The sequence below is a fragment of the Giraffa tippelskirchi genome, chromosome 10 (genome assembly GCF_054371585.1).
Source record: "Giraffa tippelskirchi isolate mGirTip1 chromosome 10, T2T-mGirTip1v1.2.pri, whole genome shotgun sequence".
In the NCBI taxonomy this organism is placed as follows: Eukaryota; Metazoa; Chordata; class Mammalia; order Artiodactyla; family Giraffidae; genus Giraffa; species Giraffa tippelskirchi.
The window spans coordinates 90165282-90187519 of NC_137284.1; the positions used below are offsets into that span (position 1 = coordinate 90165282).

Consider the following 22238-nt stretch of genomic DNA (forward strand, 5'->3'; position numbering starts at 1 on the left):
ACTGAACTCCTCTATTATTCACACTTCACCTCGGGGCTAAAAGATAGAGCCAAAATAGGAAGCTTCCCAAAGAATAATTAAGCAATAAACATTGCAGGGCATGCCTTGTTTTGTAAGATACACCACTACTTCCTCTTCTCTAAAGCTAAAGAGGTGATCATTTTGTCTTGATTTTTTTTTTTTTTTGTTTGTTTGTTTTTTTGTCTTGATTTTGAACTGTTCAGGAGATTTGTCTTGACATTTACAAGAAACACATGCACAAAACTGAAAACCCCACACACCAGAGAATGGGCAGGATACACAAATGATGTGACTTTGAAGGTAAAATGGCAATGCTTGCTTCAAAATAGATGCAGCGGGAAACCACCATATTGCCTTTTGATATCACTAGTCACTAAACAGGCATACATTTTGCTTATCTTAGAATAGTGAGGTGTAATGTAGAGTCAAACATAGTATTTCTTTGTCCCACACAGAACCTGGGCATTATTTTTCTTAATTTAGCATTTTTAATTGCCCTGGAAACATAATCACATACTCCTTTCCCCATCACCACTGCTATAAAAGGTTAGTTACATGAATAATTACATAATATTTATACATAATTACATAATATAATATAACATACATATATAATATACATATATGTATACATATATAATTTATACATAATTATGTATAAATAATTTATACACAATACATATATACATATATATAATTTATACATAATTACATAATATAATTACATTATATTATTACATAATAATTCAGAGCTAGACCCCTTGGAGGACAGGAAAAGTCTGGGACACCTAATTTTTTGTTGTTTCAGTTTCCTATATTTATTAAAAAACATAAAAATGTCAAAATGGGGTTAAAAACTGTGGTATATTTAAAGTTGTAGGGCAAGTGCCTCTCAATCTTGTCAGTGCGTCTCTGTGATTACATGTGTATTCTCTTTTGAAGGTAACATTAAAGTCTACACTGAAGGCTTTTCTTTCTGAGAGGCCTCTGGTCCACAGTGTGACAGGCTCAGAATACTGGGCAGCCAACCCAACATGCAGCCTGCAGTCACCTCGGATCCAATTAATTCAACAATAACAACAACAAGATCATTATCAGATATTAAGACATTGGCAGTCTTAAATGCAACAGATACAATTATTGAATTTTTTCATGTCTAGGTACTTTATTCTATGTACAATTAAATAATACTCATTAGTACCATGCAAAGACAAGATTAGACTTGAAACTTTTTTTTATTAATAACATATAGATACAGATTTCAGGTCATGTTTTTAAGAAGAAGGAATAGAAAAGCTTTGTCATTCAAAGACCCAGCAAATCAAACCACAGCTTCTTTCTGTTCCTAAAAAAATGAGAAAGAAAAAGAGCCACTCAAAAAAGAATCTTGAAAAAAACCCCACAAAAAACCATTCTTGCACAGAAAAAAAATAAGTGAAACTACTGCAGTCAGTAGATAAAATCTGGTTCAAAATCAAAGGGTTAAACTAACAATGTGGCTTGGACATCCTTTAATTAAAAACATTTCATACACTTAAAAGAAAACAAAACTCTTGAGAGGAAGCTCCAAGTGCATATCTAAACTTTAAAGTAAATGTTCACAGTATTAGAGAGTTAAGTCTTAAATGATAATATATGCATGTGTAATCAATGAGGAGGGCTTCCCAGATAGCTTAGTGGTAAAGAATCTGCCTGTCAATGCAGGAAACATGGGTTTGATCCCTGGGTCTGGAAGATCCCCTGGAGAAGGAAATGGCAACTCACTCCAGGATTCTTGCCTGGGAAATCCCATGGACAGAGGAGCCTGGCGAGCTATAGTCCATGGGGTTGCAAAAGTTGGACATGATTCAGTGACTAAACAACCACCACGGCCAGTGAGGAATCTGTTAACTGTCCATGATCATAGGGAACCCAGGACTCTTACAGGATGAGCTCCCTTCTCTGGGATGGAAAGATGCTGAGAGAGCTCTAGCCCCACTCCCAATTCATTTCACGGTCCTATCACCTCCTCCTGCACACTCCCACCCCAAACACAGATATAAGAAAAGCTATCCTTTCTTTAAAGCTTCCTGCTTTCTTCTTAGAAATCTGCACTGCTAAAAGGAGCTCTATGTTACTCATTTTTGAGTGGGTGTAACATATTGGGTCATGATGGTGAGTACCATCTATTTCAGGAAGAACTGTTTCCATGACAGTTCTTCTACACAGATGTGAAACTGACATGATTTTTGTCTCTAACATATCCTCCTGATTGCCCCCATAAGCATGCACTTACTCTTGACCAATGGTCACTTACCTGTGCACCTAATTATAAAAACATTTATATAGTCCCCTACTATTTAAACAAAACTTTCCCTCATATTGTTTTACTTAATCCTTACAACAGCCATGTTCCATAAGAATAATTATCTCCATTTCATAGGTGAGGGAATTGAAGGTCAGAGAATATAAATGATGTGACTAAGATCAGACAGCAATAAACGACAGTATTTATTCAAACCCATGTTTACTGCTCTAGATCCCTTACTCTTTTGCATTTTACTCTGTGCTACACTTGCCTCGGTCTTAGCAAAGCCCTTGCCCCTAGGCCTCCAGTAGTGGAAAGCAGGATCAAGAACACAGGCAGGCTGGTGGAATTCAAATTCTGTCGCCACAAAGATGTAAGGCTAGGAGCCCTTTGGGAAAGAGCAGGCCAGCAGAGTATAAATCAGTTAGAAACAAATTAATTCTTGTAAAGCAGTGATTGTCAGTCCAAAAGGCCTTAAGACTGATCTGTGCAAAACCATGGACTATAGAACTTGTTGTTATAGTTACAAACCAAAGGAATGCCTTCACATATACGAAGTATGACAAGAAATGCTGGATCTTACATCTGTAATAATTTACAATCAGTCCACAAGTCCGGTCAGGCTTCAGAAATTCAAAGAGTGCCTGAGAGTTCCTATTGATCTCCCTAATGGTTTCCAAATAATTTAGTATTAAGCAGAGACCGAGTATCAAAGCCTGTGTGAGTTATGAAATGCCCAAGTATTTCTGGGCATTTCTGACATCTTCTGCTATCTTCTGCCAGTCTTCCAAAAGGTCTGTTAAACAGAGATTCTTACACATGTGCATATAATCTAGAATCTTCACATTGTAGGCCATTCCTCACTCTTGCTACGAAAATGTCCATGGTTTTGAAGTTCCATTGTCTTTGCTTGAATTAAAAAAAAAAAAAATGATACCAGAAAGCACATTCATAACATTCCAACATTTGTCTATCCTATCTAATCAGACCATTGCCTTGTATACCTCTTCTGTCATTTACATCTTTTCTCTTCCCCATATCACAGTCAGGAGAAACTGTGGGTCTACATGGGTCTGTTTCCGTAGCAAAGATGTTCATGAAATATGGGAGTGTCACTGCCTCTGATCTGCAAGAACCCAGGTCTCTCCCTTCTTCCTTCTCCTTCCCTCTGTCCTCCCCCTTCTCCTGTTATTTCTTCTAAGACTGAGATTAGTGTCTTTTACTTAGTCTACCAGGATGACAGCATGGGCTAACTGATTGACTACTTGGAAGTTCCTCAGTGTGGGCTTATCTCGTTCCTCTCCCCTTCCTGTATAACCTTGGGTAAGACCTTCAGCCTCTAAGTGGCTGTCTCCTTAACTGCAAGATGATTTAAGAGTTGTTGCAAAGATAAAATGGGACAGTGTATGTGAAGTCTCTGCCCAGATTCAGCATATAGTCCTCAATAAATGGCAGCCCTCTCCCATCTCTGCCTGGTTCCTCTGCTTTCATATACAATATGCCTTGGATTATTTTTATAGGGAAAAAAAGTAAACAGAGGTCAGCCTGGGACTGGACCAAATTATTTCAGGAATCTATGGTCTGGAAAAGGTGACCTGGGTCCTCTTCAGCATGATTTTGTCCCAGAGCTCTCCTTAGGATTTGGTGTGAGAGTCCTGGTAAACCTAATCTTCAAATCCCACTGTGAGATGGTTAAATCTAGGATAAGAAAGGCTATGTAGGATATTGGGTACTGGAGAAGCAGAAAGGGAGCAACTAAAAATTTTAAAAGTCCTTAAAAAGAATATGTGTCAACTGTGAGTCACGGAAGAGCCAACTTTTTTTTTCCCTAGATTTTATTTGTATTTATTTTTGGTTGCACTGGGTCTTTGTTGCTGTATGTGAGCTTTCTCTAGTTGCAGAGAGCAGGGCCTATTCTCTCGTTTGGGTGCACAGGCTTCTCATTGCAGTGGCTTCTTTTGTTGCAGAGCATGAGCTCTAGGTGCATGGGTTTTAGTGGGCATGGTATATGGCCTCAGTAGTTGTGGCTTGTGGGGCTTAGTTGCTCTGTGGTATGTGGGATCTTCCCGGACCAGGAATCAAACCCATGTCCCCTGCATCGGCAGGCAGATTCTTAACCATTAGGCAACCAGGGAAGCCCTGTGGGAAGAGCCAACTTTACAGACAGTAACTAAAGCAAGCAAGTTCCTTATCCCATATTTAGAAATTTCACAGATTTCTATTTTCATTGCATGAGTATTTCCTGTTTACAGGTTTCCTCTGGTCCAAGGCAGATCTCTATTTTTGTCTTCCTCTCCCCAGGCAGCATCCCTTACTCAATTTCTTTCCTTTCTCTAAAGGCAAAGGTTTTTACATTGCTTATTACAGGGTTAGAAAAGCAGAGACATTAATTGTCAACAAAGGTCCATCTAGTCAAAGCTATGGTTTTTCCAGTTGTCATGTATGGATGTGAGAGTTGGACCATAAAGAAAGCTGAGTGCTTTTAAACCATGGTGTTGGAGAAGACTCTTGAGAGTCCTTTGGACTGCAAGGAGATCAAACCAGTCCATCCTAAAGGAAATCAGTTCTGAATATTCATTGGAAGGACCGATGCTGAAGATGAAGCTCCAATACTTTGGCCACCTGATGGGAAGAGCCAACTCATTAGAAAAGACCCTGATGCTGGGAAAGATTGAAGGCAGGAGGAGAAGGGGACAACAGAGGATGAGATGGTTGGATGGTATCACCGACTCGATGGACATAAGACTGAGCAAGCTCCGGAGTTGGTGATGGACAGGGAAACCTGGAGTGCTGTAGTCCATGGGATGGCAAAGAGTCGGACACAACTGAGTGACTGAACTGAACTGAAATGATAGGGTTAGAAGAATATTTAGCAAGACAATCTTCCTATTGTACATTGGAAGAGGAAATTAAAAATAAAATAAATCAAAACACCCTCTTTCTGAGCTGGGGAACAAGGAGAGGTGGTGAGGAATCAAGCTGGCATGGTCCCCTGAGGCACTCTGTCCACCCATGATCAAGCTCAGGAAATGAGACAGTGAAACTTGGACTTTCCAGGACATCAGAGGGATAATGTGCCTCTCTTGCCAAGTAGGACTTGGGGAAAGTGGCAAGTTTCCAGAGCCATCATCAGTCCTACCCTTTCATGTGATAAAGCAGAGAGGGTTGAAGAGATTTTTGAGTGGAGTAGGTGTTGAGGTTGACTGGGAGTGCTGCACCCTGAGAGCCCTTGGTGTTATGATGAGAAGACATTACTTCAGAAAGTTCTGTGGATCATACAATTGAGCATCAAACAGGGATGTAGGATTCTCAGACGATGCCAGCATGGAGGCCTACATAGGGGACACAGGTGGATGCATGTCTCGGGAGGAATCAGCATGGTCAGACACCACTAACTAGACAGCCACCCTGAACTCTAACGCTACCTAACAACCCTGAACTTGGATCTCATGCTCAGGAGTAGGAGAGGAATGGGGAAACATGAATTCAGTAATTAAAAAAAAAAAAAAAGCTTTATTGAGGTATATAATTTATGTTAAATAAAACTCAATTGTAAGTATACATTTGATCAGTTTTTACAAATACTGACAGGGTGTGATCACTGCCATGAACATTCCCATTGCTCTCAAAATTTCCTTTGTGCCCCTTTGCAGTCAGTGCCCCTTCCCTTCCCATCCTCTCCATCTCAGGCACCTGGAAACCACCAGTAGTTTTGCCTTTTCTAGAATTTCATGTATGTAGAATCATATATGTTCCTGGCTTCTATCATTTAGCATAAGGTTTTTGAAGCTCATATACATTGCTATGGATATCAATATTTCATGTCTTTATTGCTGAGTAATACTCCATTGTATAAATACACCATGATTTATTTGCCATTCTCCAGTTGATAGACATTTGTTTCTCTTTCCCGGCTATTATGAATACAGTTGCTATGAATATTTAAGTACAAGTCTTTTTGTGAATGTATATTTTGGGTAAACACCTAGGAATGGAATTTCTGGGTCAAATGGTAAATTATGTTTAATTCTATAAGAAAGTCAAATGGTTTTCCAAGATGGCTGTACCATTTTATATTCCTACGAGCAATGTATGAGGGTTCCCACTGCTCTATATCCTTGTCAATACTTGGTATTGTCAGTATTTTTAGTTTTAGCCATTTTGGTAGGTTTGAAGTAGTATCTAATAATTTTGTGGTTCAATTTGCATTTCCATAATGACTAATTATTTTGAGCATCTTTTTGTGGGCTTAGTTGCCATTTATATATCTTCTTAGTTTAAGTGTATGTTCAATTTTTTTTTTTTTTTTTGCTCATTTAAAATAGTCAGTTTTTCTTATCATTGTTGTAAGAATTCTTTGCATATTCTGGATACAGTCCTTTTTTAATTTTATTTTTAATTGGAGGATTGGGTACAAGTTGTTAATCAATGTTTCATAAATATTTTCTCTCAATCTTTCCTAGGCTCTTCATTCTGAAGAGCAAAACTTCTGAATTTTGAGGAAATCCAATTTATAATTTTTCCTTTTGTAATTCATGCTTTTTGTATCTTATTTAAGAAATCTTTGCCAAACTCGAGGTCACAAGATTTTCCCTACGTTTTCTTCTAGAACTTTTATAGTTTAGCTCTTCTATTTGCAACTTAAGTATTTCAAATTTTTGTGTATGCTGTGATGTAAAGGTTAATGTTCTTTTGGAGGAGGGATGGAGAGGCATATGGATATTTAAAGTTTCAGCACATTTTCTGAGAAAAGTATTCTCCTCCTATTGTTGTATTATAATTATAGTACTACCTTCCTCAAAAATTAACTAACCAGATATTTTTAGGTCTATTTCTATAGTCTCTATTCTGTCCCACTGATTTAAATGTCTCTTCTTACAATCATACAACATTGTGTTGATTATTGCAGTTTTAAAATAAGTCTTAAAATTAAGTAAGATAAGTCCTCAAACTTAGCTATTTTTTAAAAATTGTTTTGGCTATACTTGGCATTTTACATTTCCATTTCCATTTTAGAAGTAACTTGTCAATTTCCATTTTTTAAATAGAATTTAAAATGATTCATGTCAGTCTATGGCAAAAACTACTACAATATTGTAAAGTAATTAGCCCCCAACTAAAATAAGTAAATTTATTAAAAAAAAAATAAATAAAATAAATAAATAAAATAAAATAGAAGCCAGCTAAAAATTTTGACTGAACAATGAATCAATAATTAGTGTGAGGTATATGCCATCTTGAATCTTATTTTCCTTGAATATGGTATTTCACTCCACTTATTTAGACCTTCATTTTCTCTCAGCAGTGCTTTATGGTTTTCAGAAAATAGGTCTTGTATATAATTCATTAAATTTATCCCTAAGTATTTCACATTTTGTATTTTATTATAAATGGCATTGTCTTTAAATTTCAATTTCCAAATGCCATTTTAAGCCCTTAGAAATAGAATTGATTTTTTTCTTATTGACCTTGTTTCTTGTAGACTTTTTAATTAATTCAGTTAGCTTTGTATAATAGTCCTTAGAATTTTCTACTTAGATGGTCATGTCTACATATAGCCAATTTTACTTCCTTCTGTCCAACGTAGATGCCTTGCATTTCCCTTTATTGCCTTATTATAATACTTAGGGCCTCCAGAACAATCAAGTGGTGAGAGTGCACAACTGTGCCTTGTTTCAGATCTTAAAAGGAAAAAGCATCCAGTCTTTTATGGTTAAGTGTGGTACTAAGTGTGTGTTTTTCATGAATGCCTATATTAGGTGGAGGAAATTCCTTCGCCTCCAAGTTTGTGGAGGGTTTTTAACCAGGACTGGGTACTGAATTTTGCTAAATGTTTTTTTTTAATCCATTAAGATGATCATATTTTCCAACATGATGCTGGAACAACTGATCTTTAACATCCTTATGTAAAAAAATGTATCTCACCTCATACTCTGACTAATTTATAAAAACTAACTTGAAATGAGGCATAGGCCTAAATGTAAAACCTAAAAGTAGAAAAACTTCCATAAGAAAATGTAGAGGGAAATCTTTGCAACCTTGATTTGGAGAAAGTTTTGGGTTTTTTTGTTTTATTTTATTTTATATTTTTTGTTTTTAGATGGGTGAGTTTTACTTTGTGGAAATTATACCTCAATAAACTTGACTTTAAAACAAACCAAAGTGAACAAAAAGATCTAAACACACACAGAATACTGAAATGTAAACTATTATAACAAAGGGAAAAAATTTTAAAAATAACCAAAAATAAAAAATAGATTCTCCACAAAGGAAGTAAATTAGACAAATAGAAGAGTTTTCATTAGCAAAAACTGTACTTCTTCAGAGTACTGAGAGACAGTGCTGTGTGCGTGTCACTCAGTCGTGTCTGGCTCTTTCTGACCCCACAGACTGTAGCCCACCAGCCTCCTCTGTCCATGGAATTTTCCAAGCAAGAATCCTGGAGTGGGTTGCCATTTCCTACTCCAGGGAATCTTCCTGACTCAGGGATAGAACCTGTGTCTCTGTGTCTCCTACACTGGCAGGCAGATTCTTTACCACTGAAGCCACCTGGGAAGCCCACTGAGAGACAGTGTATGTCAACGAAGTTATTACTTAAGAGTGGGGGTAAAATAAAAACACTTCATTGTCTGAAGAAATTACTCAGAGACTCTCAAACAAAAATAAATCTAGAAGAAAAGAGATGAGCAAATAAATTGATAAACTTTGCTAAATTTAAATAAGCTTTAAATATAAACAGCAATAATAATAGCTACTTGCTTGGCTTCAAAAACAAGGTGGAACTAAAAAGCACAAGACAATAAATGACATGAAAGATGGAAGGGAAAAGACTTATGTTAGAGAATTCTATTATTTGAGATGAAGATAGAGATATTGATTGATTAGATATTTGCTAAGTCAAGTGAGTATGTGAAAAATTTAAGGATAATGATTAGAAGAAAATAGCCTTTCAAATTACTATAGAGGCAAAAGGTGAACAAAGAAAAACATTTAAACTAAAGACATGAATGAATAAAAGCAGGAACAGCAAGAACTACAAAAAAGGCACAAAAAGGCAAGGTTAATAGAAAACACAAAATAAGATGGTATGAATAAGTATAAATGTAAAAGTAATTACAAAAAAGTAGGTAGATTCAATTTACATGTTGATACAGGTTCTTGAAATAGATTTAAAATATCTATCTATATTCTGTTTATAAGAGACAAGTCCCAAATATAATGTCACAGGTTTGAAATAAAAGGATGAAAATATTATTATTAGATTAAAATATACATCAAGATAGAAAGCAGTATTAGAGATAATGAGGGGTATTATTTAATCACAGAAATTTTATTGTGTAGTATTAATCCTGACCCTGTACACAACTAACAGTATTGCCTCAAAATATGTAAAATGTAAATGGAATTTCTACTCAGAGTATATGTTAATGGTACTGTAATGTAAATGGTTGCAACACTATTGCTGCTTTGTAGAAGTGCAATGAAAAGTTAGCACATATAAGAACTCTAGCCTAAAGTGAGCTTTTAAAGTTTTTCTCTTATAAGTTAACTTTGTTTGCAATAAATATTATCTTAGACACACACACACACACACACACACACACACACACATTGCTTAATGTATATCCTGAGAATCTTCTTCAGATATTTGTAAACCAGACGATTTCTCAAGGTGTTCAATGTGAGAGAAATTTGACTACATTAACAAGCTTTTTCTGGTACATCATCTGCATGAAAACAAATAACATGGGATTTACAAAACAAATAAGATGGGATTACCTACATATTCATTAACTACTTCTTAAGTGTTATAGTTATTACTCTAAATTATTGAGTTTATTAAGATTTTGTAAGAAGAACAGAAATTGTAAGATATATTTATTTCAAAAGTTTATAATTAAGAAAGTTATTAAATTCCTAGGGCATCCCTCACTTAAAGTGAATTTCAGAATCCTTTCTTTAGGTTACTTTTTTTTTTTCTGAAAAGTCTCCAATGCCCTCTGCTGTTCATTTATTGAATTTTTTGTTGAAGTATCAGATGGTAAAGGGAGAAGGAAATGGCAACCCACTCCAGTATTCTTGCCTAGAGAATCCTGTGGACAGAGGAGCCTGGTGGGCTGCTGTCCATAGGGTCGCACAGAGTCAGACACGACTGAAGTGACTTAGCATGCATGCATGCATTGGAGAAGGAAATGGCAACCCACTCCAGTATTCTTGCCTGGAGAATCCCAGGGACAGAGAGTCTGGTGGGCTGCCGTCTATGGGGTCACACAGAGTCGGACACGACTGCAGCTACTTAGCAGCAGCAGCAGCAGATGGTAAAGAATCTGCCTGCAATGCAGGAGACCTGGGTTTGATCCCTGGGTCAGGAAGATCCCTTGGAGAAGGGAAAGGCTACTCCAGCATTCTTGCCTGGAGAATTCCATAGACAGAGGAGCCTGGAGAGCTACAGTTCACAGGGTTGCAAAGAGTCAGACGTGACTGAGCAACTAACGCTTATAGTTGATAATGTGTTAATTACTGCTGTACGGCAAAGTGATTCAGTTATACATCTATCTATATACATTATTGATATATATATTATTTTCAATTATGAGTTATCATAGGATACTGAATATAGTTCTCTGTTTTACAGTAGGATCTTGGTATTTATCTATTCTTATATAAAAGCTTACATCAGCTAACCCCAACCTCCCACTCTATCCCTTCCCCTTGGCAACTACCAGTCTGTTCTCTGTGTCTGTGATTCTGTTTCTGTTTTATAGATAGTTTCATTTGTGTCATATTTTAGATTCCACATATAAGTGAAATTGCATGGTATTTGTTTTTCTGTATTTGACTTACTTCACTTAGTATGATAATTTCTAGCTGCATTCATGTTGCTGCAAATGCCATTTTTTCATTCTTTTTTATGGCTGAGTAGTGTTCCTCTGTTTATATGTACCACATCTTCTTTATCCATTCATCTATTGATAGACATTTAGGGTTCTTTCCATGTCCTGGCTATCGTGAATAGTGCTGCTATGAACATAGGGGTGAATGTATCTCTTTGAATTATAGTTTTGTCTGGATATACGTCCAGGAGTGGGATTGCTGTATCATATGGGTAATTCTTTTTGAGGAACTTCCATACTGTTTTCCACAGGGGCTACACCAACGTACATTCCCACTATCAGTATAGGAGGGTTCCCTTTTCGCCACATCCTCTCCAGCATTCATTATTTGTACAGTTCTTAATAATGACCATTCTGACTGGTGTGAGGTAGTACCTCATTGTAGTTTTGATTTGCATTTCTCTAAGTTATTAGTGATGAGCATCTTCTCATGTGCCTATTGGCCATCTGTATTTCTTCTTTGGAGAAATTTCTGTTTAGGTCTTCTGTCCAGTTTTGGATTGTGTTGTTTATTTTTTGTTGTTGAGTTGTATGAGCTGCTTGTATATTTTGGAAACTAAGCCCCTCATTTGTTGCATTGTTTGCAAATATTTTAGAAACTAAACCCTTATTGGTCGCATTGTTTGCAAATATTTTCTCCTAGCCAGTAGGTTTTCTTTTTGCTTTTGTGACAGCCTGCTGTGGCTGTCCACACATGATTTTTGTGACTGATGTCACTCAGAGCATCTTGTAAGATGGAAGACAGGTGCTGATTTCATGTAAGTATCATCTGTCATTCATAGGGTGTAAGAGTTGTAGAGCTCTGCAACTTATAAAACCTAACTGACATTTTTTTAATGCTGTAATGAAATTACTTACAATAATACTTATCCTTGTATGTGACCTTACAATTGTGAGTTATTGGATCTTCAAGGACAAATCTTTTAAGTTTCTTATTTCTGTAGCAGGAGACAAGTAAATTTCCCTTTTTTAAAACTTGAGAGAGATCCCTTTCTGAATAGATTCAGTCCATAGAACTTAATGTGAGGACCGTTTCCTATCATCCACAAAAAGCCTTGAATCTTCACGACTTTACAGCCTGAGAGCCTTGGAGGCTGAGGATGGGTTAACTCTGAGAAGAACTCTCTGTAAATCACAGCAGCTGGCCACTGCGAAGGGGATGGAAGACACAGGGAAGGGATCGCCTGAGCGTGATCAGGACCTGGTGTACTTCAACCAAATCGAAAGTCTAAAGAGCCCTAGGTGGACCAGGACTCCCAGCTGCAGGGGCCCCACCCTCCCTGCCCCGACACTTGAAAAGACTCAGCCACTCAATGAGAAAATGTCATTCACTTTGCAGAATGTATACTCCAGTATGGAATGAATTTGTTCCATTAGGCTGTCTGGAGTATGTTAAGTCTTCATCACAGGACAGGTATCACAAATTAATCACTAGGCTAGCTTAGGAAACAGCTGCTTAAACCACGGCTTTAACTATCAGAATAGTTAAATATAAAATATCTCAGACAAAATTTCATCATACTCTATTAAATTGTACACTTACTGAATATTAATTATTAAGTAAAATATTCATGGGCATTTAGATGGTAAGAAATCCTCTACCTACTTAATTATTTGAGTCGGTCTTAGGAAACACATGCTAAGAAATGTATCTAAATTTTTATATTATAAATATAATATATATTCATTGTTGAAGACACACACAAAAAAAGATGAAGTAATTTGTCTTACTACTTAGAGATAACCATTGTTATCAAGCTGTGTTTCCCTATAATTGTTTCTATGGAATATATTTTTAAATATAGTTTTATGTTAAAATTCCTGTTATTTTTATTATAGAGCTGAGATCATACACTATACATACAATTTGATATTCTACTCATGTCATTTAACATTATTGTGAGATAACAGAACAATATATATCTATTGGTCTCTGCCCTTGGCTCTCAACAAAGGGCTCCTGAAACTCTTGTATTTCCTGGGTGATAGGAGTGTCTTTTGTTTTAACTAAGTCCCTTTGGGTAGACTCCTGATGAGGTCTGGTCACCAGAAAGAACAAGACATGATTTGAAGCTTGGAATCTACAGCTCTGCCCCCAAGTCTCTTGAGAAGGAAGGACTGAAAATGGAGTTGATAAGCCTACGTGATGCAGCTTCCATAACAATCAGACTGTATGCAGTTTGGAGAGCTTCCAGATTGGTAAACACTCAGACCAGGAGAGGAACACATCCTGACTCCACGGGGATAGAGGCTCCTGCAGTCCAGACCCTCCCAGGCCGCACCCTCTGTGTTTCTTCATCTGACTGTTCATCTGTATCCTTTACTAATCCTTTAGTAAAGTGGTAAATTCAAGTATTTTCCCAATTTCTGTGAGGCATGCTAGCAAATTAATTGAATCTGAGGAGGGGCTTGTGGGAATCTCCAACTTCTAGCCAAATGGGTTAGAAGTTGTGGGTAACTTGAGGCCCTCCTACTTGTGATCGGCATCTGAAGTGGGTGGGAGCAGTTTTGTGGAATTGAACCCCTAACCTATGGGATCTAACATTAGTGTCAGAATTGAGTTGAATTGTAGGACATCCAGCTGGTGTCACAGAAATTGTTTTTTGTTGAGGGGAAAACCTCCACATTGGATGACTGGAAGTGTCAGAAGGGAAGTTATGTGAGTGTGGGAGTTGTGGGTGTAGTTCTTCCATACAAAGAAGGAGAATTATAGGTTTCTCTTTATGTTGTAGAAGATTTCACATATCATTGAACAGTCTTCAAAATATAATTAAGTTATTGCATAATATTTCAGATGTTCACAAATTATGTAACACCCTCCTATTTTTGGACATTTAAGTTGCTTCAGTTCTTTATTATCATAAGTAATCCTGTAAAAAAAAATCCCTGAATGTAAGTTTTTGTGAATATCCCTAATTTTATGTCTACATTAAGTTCCAAAAAGTACAATTTCTAGGTCGTGGATACACACATTTTTAAGGTGCTTTACGCATATTGCTAAACTGAACTCTGAAAGTTTTAAGAACGTACTCCTACCAGCACTGCATGTTCATGACCACAGAAATGGCTTTTAAAACACTGACTGTGCAAAAATATTTTACAAGTAAATTCTAAATATGGGGGGAAGTTATATACAACTTTCTATTCATTTTGTAAATAATTTTTTTTTCTCCAAAGGTGTCAGGAAGATAGAAGGACCTTTTAGTAGAGTGGTGAGAGGGTCAGACCTTCTAATTGTTTCTTAGTCTTTCAAAACTTGTTTCTTCATCAATAATGTGAGCATAATAATACTTGCCCTGCTAAACACAGAGTGTTTTATGAGGATACCATGAGATGATACATGTCAACACACTCTGAAAACTATAACGTCATAAAGGTGGAAGATGGTACTTTTATTGGTTATTATTGATATGTGGACAGACTTGCTACATGACATCAGACTTATAAATGTATCACTAACTTTTTAGTATCTTATGTTAACCTTGATGTACATAATCTCCATTTTAAAGCTCAGATAATCCAAAAAGTAACGGTTTTGGTCACTTTTATTTTATTTATTTGAAAATAGTAAAGCAATGACTTTTGCCACATAGACAATTATTGTTCAGTTGCCAATTCCACTGACTTGATTTGTGTCAGAAAAATCACCATAACAAAATTACCATACCATAACGAAAACATCTATTAGGGTTTCCTATTTAATCTAAAAATATTTGCCACCTGTAAGTTGAATGGTTCTATGAAGACCTACAAGACGTTCTGGAACTAACACCCCCAAAAGATGTCCTTTTCATTATAGGGAAATGGAATGCAAAAGTAGGAAGTCAAGTAACACCTGGAGTAACAGAGAAATTTGGCCTTGGAATACAAAATGAAGCAGGACAAAGGCTAATAGCGTTTTGCCAAGAGAATACACTGGTCATAGAAAACACCCTCTTCCAACAACACAAGAGAAGGCTCTACATGGACATCACCAGATGGTCAATACTGAAATCAGATTGATTATATTCTTTGCAGCCAAAGGTGGAGAATCTCTACACAGCAAAAATAAGACCGGGAGCTGACTGTGGCTCAGATCATGAACTCCTTATTGCCAAATTCAGACTTAAATTGAAGACAGTGGGGAAAACTACTAGACCATTCAGATATGACCTTATGACTACAAGGTCAAATCCCTTATGTAAGTATCATCTGTCATTCATAGGGTGTAAGAGTTGTAGAGCTTAAATCAAATCCCTTATGACTATACAGTGGAAGTGAGAAATAGATTTAAGGGACTAGATCTAATAGACAGAGTGCCTGATGAACTATGGACATAGGTTCATGACAGTGTACAGGAGACAGGGATCAAGACCACCCCCAAGAAAAAGAAATGCAAAAAAGCAAAATGGCTGTCTGAGGAGGGCTTACAAATAGCTGTGAATAGAAGAGAGGTGAAAGGCAAAGGAGAAAAGGAAAGATATACCCATTTGAGTGCAGAGTTCCAAAGAAGAGCAAGGGGAGATAAGAAAGCCTTCCTCGGTGATCAATGCAAAGAAATAGAGGAAAACAATAGAATGGGAAAGACTAGAGATCTCTTCAAGAAAATTATATATACCAAGGGAACATTTCATGCAAAGATGGGCTCAATAAAGGACCGAAATGGTATGGGCCTAACAGAAGCAGAAGATATTAAGAAGAGGTGGTGAGAATACACAGAAGAACTGTACAAAAAAGATCTTCACAACCCAGATAATCACGATGGTGTGAGCATCATCTTGAGCCAGACATCCTGGAATGTGAAGTCAAGTGGACCTTAGGAAGCATCACTATGAACAAAGCCAGTAGAGGTGATGGAATTCCAGTTGAGCTATTTCAAATCCTAAAAGACGATGCTGTGAAAGTGCTGCACTCAATATGCCAGCAAATTTGGAAAACTCAGCAGTGGCCACAGGACTGGAAAAGGTCAGTTTTCATTCCAATCCCAAATAAAGGCAATGCCAAAGAATACTCAAACTATTGCACAGTTGCACTCATCTCACACGGTAGCAAAGTAATGATCAATATTCTTCAAGCCAGGCTTCAATAGAATGTGAACTGTAAACTTCCAGATGTTCAAGCTGGATTTAGAAAAGGCAGAGGAACCAGAGATCAAATTGCCAACATCTGTTGGATCATCAAAAAAGCAAGAGAGTTCCAGAAAAACATCTATTTCTGCTTTATTGACTATGCCAAAGCCTTTGACTGTGTGTATCACCACAAACTGGAAAATTCTGAAAGAGATGGTAATACCCGACCACCTGACCTGCCTCTTGAGAAATCTGTATGCAGGTCAAGAAGAAACAGTTAGAATTGGACATGGAACAACAGACTGGTTCCAAATAGGAAAAGGAGTACATCAAGGCTGTATATTCTCACCCTGCTTATTTAACTTATATGCAGAGTACATCATGAGAAACACTGGACTAGAAGAAACACAAACTGGAATGAAGATTGCTGGCAGAAATATCAATAACCTCAGATATGCAGACGACACCACCCTTATGGCAGAAAGCGAAGAACTAAAGAGCCTCTTGATGAAAGTGAAAGAGGAAAGTGAAAAAGTTGGCTTAAAACTCAACATTCAGAGAACGAAGATCATGACATCTGGTCGCATCACTTCATGGCAAATAAATGGCGAAACAGTAGAAACAGTGGCAGACTTTATTTTTTGGGGGGCTCCAAAATCACTGCAGATGGTGACTGCAGCCATGAAATTAAAAGACGCTTGCTCCTTGGAAGAAAAGTTATGAGCAAGCTAGACAGCATATTAAAAAGCAGAGACATTACTTTGACAACAAAGGTCCCTCTAGTTAAGGGTATGGCTTTTCCAGTGGTCATGTATGGATGTGAGAGTTGGAGTACAAAGAAAGCTGAGCACAGAAGAATTGATGCTTTTGAACTGTGGTGTTGGAGAAGACTCTTGAGAGTCCCTTGGACTGCATGGAGATCAAACCAGTCCATCCTAAAGGAAATCAGTCCAGAATATTCATTGGAAGGACTAATGTTGAAGCTGAAACTCCAATAGTTTGGCCACCTGATGCCAAGAACTGACTCATTTGAAAAGACCCTGATGCTGGAATAGATAGAAGGCAGGAGGAGAAGGGGGCAGCAGAGGATGAGATGATTGGATGGAATCACCGACTCAATGGACATGAGTTTGAGTAAACTCCGGGAGTTGGTGAAGGACAGGGAGGCCTGGTGTGCTGCAGTCCATGGGGTCGCAAAGAATCGGACATGACTGAGCGACTGAACTGAACAACTAAGTTGAGTGCATTCTCAACATGCTTAAATCAATGCCTTTTGTAAAGTTATTCCTGTGGGATTTTATTAAAAAGACAGTTTGAAGATGAATTTGAATAATTATGATGAAATGAAACACAAAGCCAAGGACAGAACTAATATGCAGTGGGAACTTGATGAACTTAAAAGCTTGCACCTATCATGAGTGAGCCTTTATAAGGAGGGAGGAAGGACTAGGACAGAAAGGAGGAAAGGCTAACTTAAGAGAAACACTGAATTTTTAAACAGGTAATGGCTTGCGAAGAACTCTGTGACTTGGGCCCCTGAGGACTTTAGCTCAGTTCATTAGGATTTTTAGATATAAAATAAAAACAGTATAAACTGCAACTTGACAGCCTGTGCACCGGTGTTCACATCCATTATCTCATTTGATCCCTAAAAGTAAAAACCTCTGAGGCAAGACAAAGAAGGTATTATTGACCTAATTTTAAGAGCAAGCAGTTAAAACTCAGATACATTGAATGAGTGGCCTGAGGTCATTTAGAATCTGAAAGGAGACAGGACGCTAATGCTATTCCTATATTTGCTCTCGACGAGGGAGTTTCCTTTGAGAGCACTAATGAGTCTTTAACCTCTTGCAGAGGTATTCTCTATCCCAGGGTAACCCGCACTAATTTAATGACGTTTGGAGCTAACCACTCACTAAGGGTACTCCTATTTTAAATCACGTTCTCACCTTTAAAAGCGCAGTTTCTTAGCTCTTCTCTTCGTCCTGATCCTTATTTAGGCTCCTAATTTTTCTCAGTGGATCTTCCTCCTTCTCACTCCAAAGCTCCACCCTCTTCGAAGAAGTCGCGTCCTCGGTATCCAAGGAAACCAAGCAGCCTGGCCCATCTTGTGCTTTCCTCGCTTTCCATTGGCCAGTGGATTCCGGTGTAGATTTTTTTCCCCCCGTCCCTCCAACGGCTAATGGGCTTGAGGGAAAAGCGCAGGCCTTCCAAGTTCCGTCCAACACCTGCTCTAACTACCCTTAGCATCCTGCGCATTGCCTTCTGGGAAATGTAGTTTCTACGTTGTTCAAGCCCTTCAATATCTAGTCACCAATGGAACTACCTATCCCACCGGCCTTTGCGAAAGGGGCGGGAGTAGGCTAGGGGTTCTGGTCAGGATGGATACTCAGAACTTTAAAATTCCAATTTGCTGCCCAGAACCGTGTAGCTGACGTTTACGTTGCTGAACGAAGTGAGTGGTCTTGCTGTTGCTTCCGCAAACCCTCTTATCAAGTGTCTCCCTTTTGGCTTGGTCAGCACAGCGGCAAGCCAACAGAACGTGGGGAGACTAACCTGAGGCTGAAGTAATCTGAGGAAGAAAGAGGGGCACGCCATGTTCCCCTTCTCGGGATGGGGGGTGGGCTGCCTCCGGCTCTGTCTGCTCAGAGTGTGGGCCGGCGAGGCCACCGGGCGCTGGGCCTGTGGGACGTGTCAGGCCCGGCTGTACGGCTCAGGTGGGTCCCAGCCCGAGGTCTCTAGGTCTGACTCTGCGCGCGGGACTCTGAAGGAGTGGGCGCTGCTGGTGAGCCCTTTCGGCCGGCTGCGGGCGCGGCTCCCATGCCACCTGACCGTGAGGCCCCTGGACCCCCTCACCTACCCAGACGGCGACCGCGTGCTGGTCACAGTGAGCGGAGTGGAGGGCGGGGCGCGGGCCCTGGCCGGCCTGCAGGTGAACTACGACGAGGCGCAGAAGGAGGTGACCATCATGGCTGATGTCATCGACCACCAGGCGTCCGTGGAAGTGAACGCGCCCCTGAAGTTTGGCAAGTGACTGTAAAGCGGGTTTGGGTCCCGGAGCACACCCTGGGAACTGAAATTAGGCCGACGTGCATTTTAATTTGTCTCTTTGGATCTGACTTTACAACGTAATTTACTCTTGACCCCTTCAGAAGCTATGTCTTTTTTTTTTTTCTATTCTACTTTGGGTTTCTGAGTAGCAGTTAGGAATTAAGTTTTCAGTTATAGCAATTTTGTAAGTCTAGTAGAAACATGATTTGGAATAACCTAAGCCACATAACATTTTTTTGCCCTATCCTCCTTTGATAACTTTGTTCCTATTTGTGTTACTGCACTTTGTCCATAACAAAGTGTTTTATTTTTCAGGGTTAAAGTATCTTGGTAATCCATCGAGTGGCATGGCAGGCCGTTCACATTTCCACTTGCTCATGGCCTGAGGTCCGTTCCCCAAACAGCCTTGCCTATAATATGTTCCATATAATCTGGACCAAGTGTTTGGTTTCTAATAGACTTCTTACTGAAAACGTCAGCATTCATTTTGGCCTAAGTAACTTTTCTGTGAGTTGCAGGCTTTGAAGAAAAACACATAGTTAGGTTGCCCCAGAAAGGTCAATTGATAATGGCTGCCAGATATGTTTTCTAGGTGTTTTGAGTTCCATGTTATTTCTTACAGGGAAGCCACAGTTTCTGCGACACTTCTCTAGGAAAGTCTTCCCACGTTCTCTGCCTTCCTAGGACTGAAGGAAGATCCTATTAATGATCATAATAGCAGATAACACTTATAAGATAATCTTTTCTAATTATAATTGCTCTATATTATAGACACTGTTTTTGTCACCATTTACAGTAAGAGAATTGAAATACAACAAGTTTGATGACCGCCCCCTAGTGGTAAAGAACCCACTTGTCAATGCAGGAGGCCAGAGACAGTGGTTTAGTTCCCTGGGTGGGGAAGATCCCCTGGAGGAGGGCATGACAACCCACTCCAGTACTCTTGCCTGAAGAATCCCATGGACGGAGGAGCCGTCCACAGTGTGGCAAAGAATTGGACATGACTGAAGCAACACGGCACAGCCCAAGTTTCATATGCTGAGTATTATGGGTGAAAAGTAGAGGAGATCCATGCCCTCATGAAACTTAATTTCTAGTGGGATAGATAAAATATGCCTGTTGTCTCTCAGATATAAGGTGGTGGAACTGAGATTTGAACTGACTGAAGTCTACTGAACAACTATGCTTTATTGCTTCTCAACTTTTTTTTTTAACTAACCTAGATGAGTAAGAGACCCTGATCTCAAAATATAAAGTTTACGGTGGGGAGGAAGATTTGCTAATGCATTAGATAGTACAGAATAAACTGAATATTGAAATGCTGCTGCTGCTAAGTCGCTTCAGTCGTGTCTGACTCTGTGCGAGCCCATAGATGGCAGCCCACAAGGCTCCCCCGTCCCTGGGATTCTCCAGGCAAGAACACTGGAGTGGGTTGCCATTTCCTTCTCCAATGTATGAAAGTGAAAAGTGAAAGTGAAGTCACTCAGTTGTGTCCGACTCTTAGCGACCCCATGGACTGCGGCCCACTAGGCTCCTCCGTCCATGGGATTTTCCAGGCAAGAGTACTGGAGTGGGGTGCCATTGCCTTCTCCAGAATATTGAAATAGAGATAAGCAAAATTTTATGGCAGCTCTGATAAAAATGAACTACCCAAACCTCATTATTTGTTGATTCCTCTTTTTAGAGCCAGAATCCCATTTCCAACTTTACTGTTTCCATATGTGTATTCCACAGGCCCCTCAAATCAACATAGTTCAGTTTTCTTCATACTCAACTCATGTTCCTCCAGTTTGTCTATATCTGTTTCAGTGAAGGAGTGAGAATAGCATTACTACCACTCAATATCTAGCCTTAACTTCTCTACCCACCTGTTGAGGATAGAGTGTATTTAGAATCTGTTTTCTTCTCCCCATGCCTATCTTTACTGCCTGAGATCAAGCCTTATGTTATAACACTACTTAATGGCTAAAAATTTGCCAGTTATATTTGCATCCATGTAAGTATGGGGTAAAATTGTCTTTTATGTTTTGTAAATTAATCCAAATCAAAATATTGCCTTTATTGAGACTGCCATATACACAACTGTAGAAACTGATCTTTATACCATAACTATTGGAATTGTAGTGTTAGGCCCCAGTAGATTGTGTTTGGGGCACCTTTACTTTGCTTGTCTGGTTCAAGGGAAATCATCAATATTTGAATTAGGTATTAAGAATTAGTGTTTTAAATTTTTATACAGAGACATCTAAGGTTACATATTAAGTTGAATTTAAGGTTAAAGTTGGGCTTTCCAGGTAGTGCAGTGGTAAAGAATCTGCCTGCCAGTACAGGAGATGTAAGAGACGTGGGTTTAATTCTTGGGTCGAGAAGATCCCCAGGAGTAGGAAATGGCAGCCCACTCCAATATTCTTGTCTGGAGACCCGTAGACAGAGAACCTGGTGGCCTGCAGTACATGTGGTCGCAAAGAGTCTGAGACGACTCAGCATGTACGCATACACACAAGGTTAAACTTTCAAGCTAAGAATGGCTTATTTTCTAAACTTTTTTCATGTGTATTACTGTTATCCACAATTTTGAGGTTTTAATATTATTTAGTAATAAATTTTTCAGAGTTGTTCTACTCTTTATTACTTCACATTACCTTGTGATATAGCTGCATGATAATATGAAAGGTTAGAGGTAGGATTTGAAAACCTTAGTCATGATCATGTACACTGATACATACATTTCTTCTACAGTATGCTTTAAATTTGAGGGAGGTTTGGAAACAAATCTTTAAACTTTAAAAGAGAATAATCTAACTGACTTATCCAGTTCACCATAATGATGTTAAGTTGCTGTATTCTTACTCAAATTTGTGTGTGTGTATTTTCTCAGTGGGAAAGAGGCTTCTATGATCTTTCCCAGGTGTGCCTATAAGAATTTGGAATCTTCCA

At 38.6% G+C, this 22238-nt stretch overlaps 2 protein-coding genes across 19 annotated transcripts in view; one reads left to right on the plus strand and one right to left on the minus strand.

Moving 5' to 3' along the window:
• Positions 1-18501, minus strand: part of CCDC146 (coiled-coil domain containing 146) — a 139283-nt gene extending 120782 nt beyond the window's left edge. For all 8 annotated transcript variants that reach the window (XM_081535677.1, XM_081535670.1, XM_081535662.1 and 5 more), the window contains exon 1: positions 18200-18501. The gene's annotated coding sequence lies outside the window, so the exon portion shown is untranslated. The remainder of the gene's footprint in view (positions 1-18199) is intronic.
• Positions 18502-18599: 98 nt separating this feature from the next.
• FAM185A (family with sequence similarity 185 member A) overlaps positions 18600-22238 on the plus strand; it is a 142130-nt gene continuing 138491 nt past the window's right edge. For 10 of the 11 annotated variants that reach the window (XR_014067205.1, XR_014067207.1, XR_014067206.1 and 7 more), the window contains exon 1: positions 18600-19276. Coding sequence is in view for 8 of the 11 variants with exons in the window: in XM_081535811.1 (XP_081391937.1) it covers positions 18847-19276 (430 nt within the window). In the remaining 3 variants the exon portion in view is untranslated. The remainder of the gene's footprint in view (positions 19277-22238) is intronic. The other variant, XM_081535817.1, reaches the window with a different exon arrangement.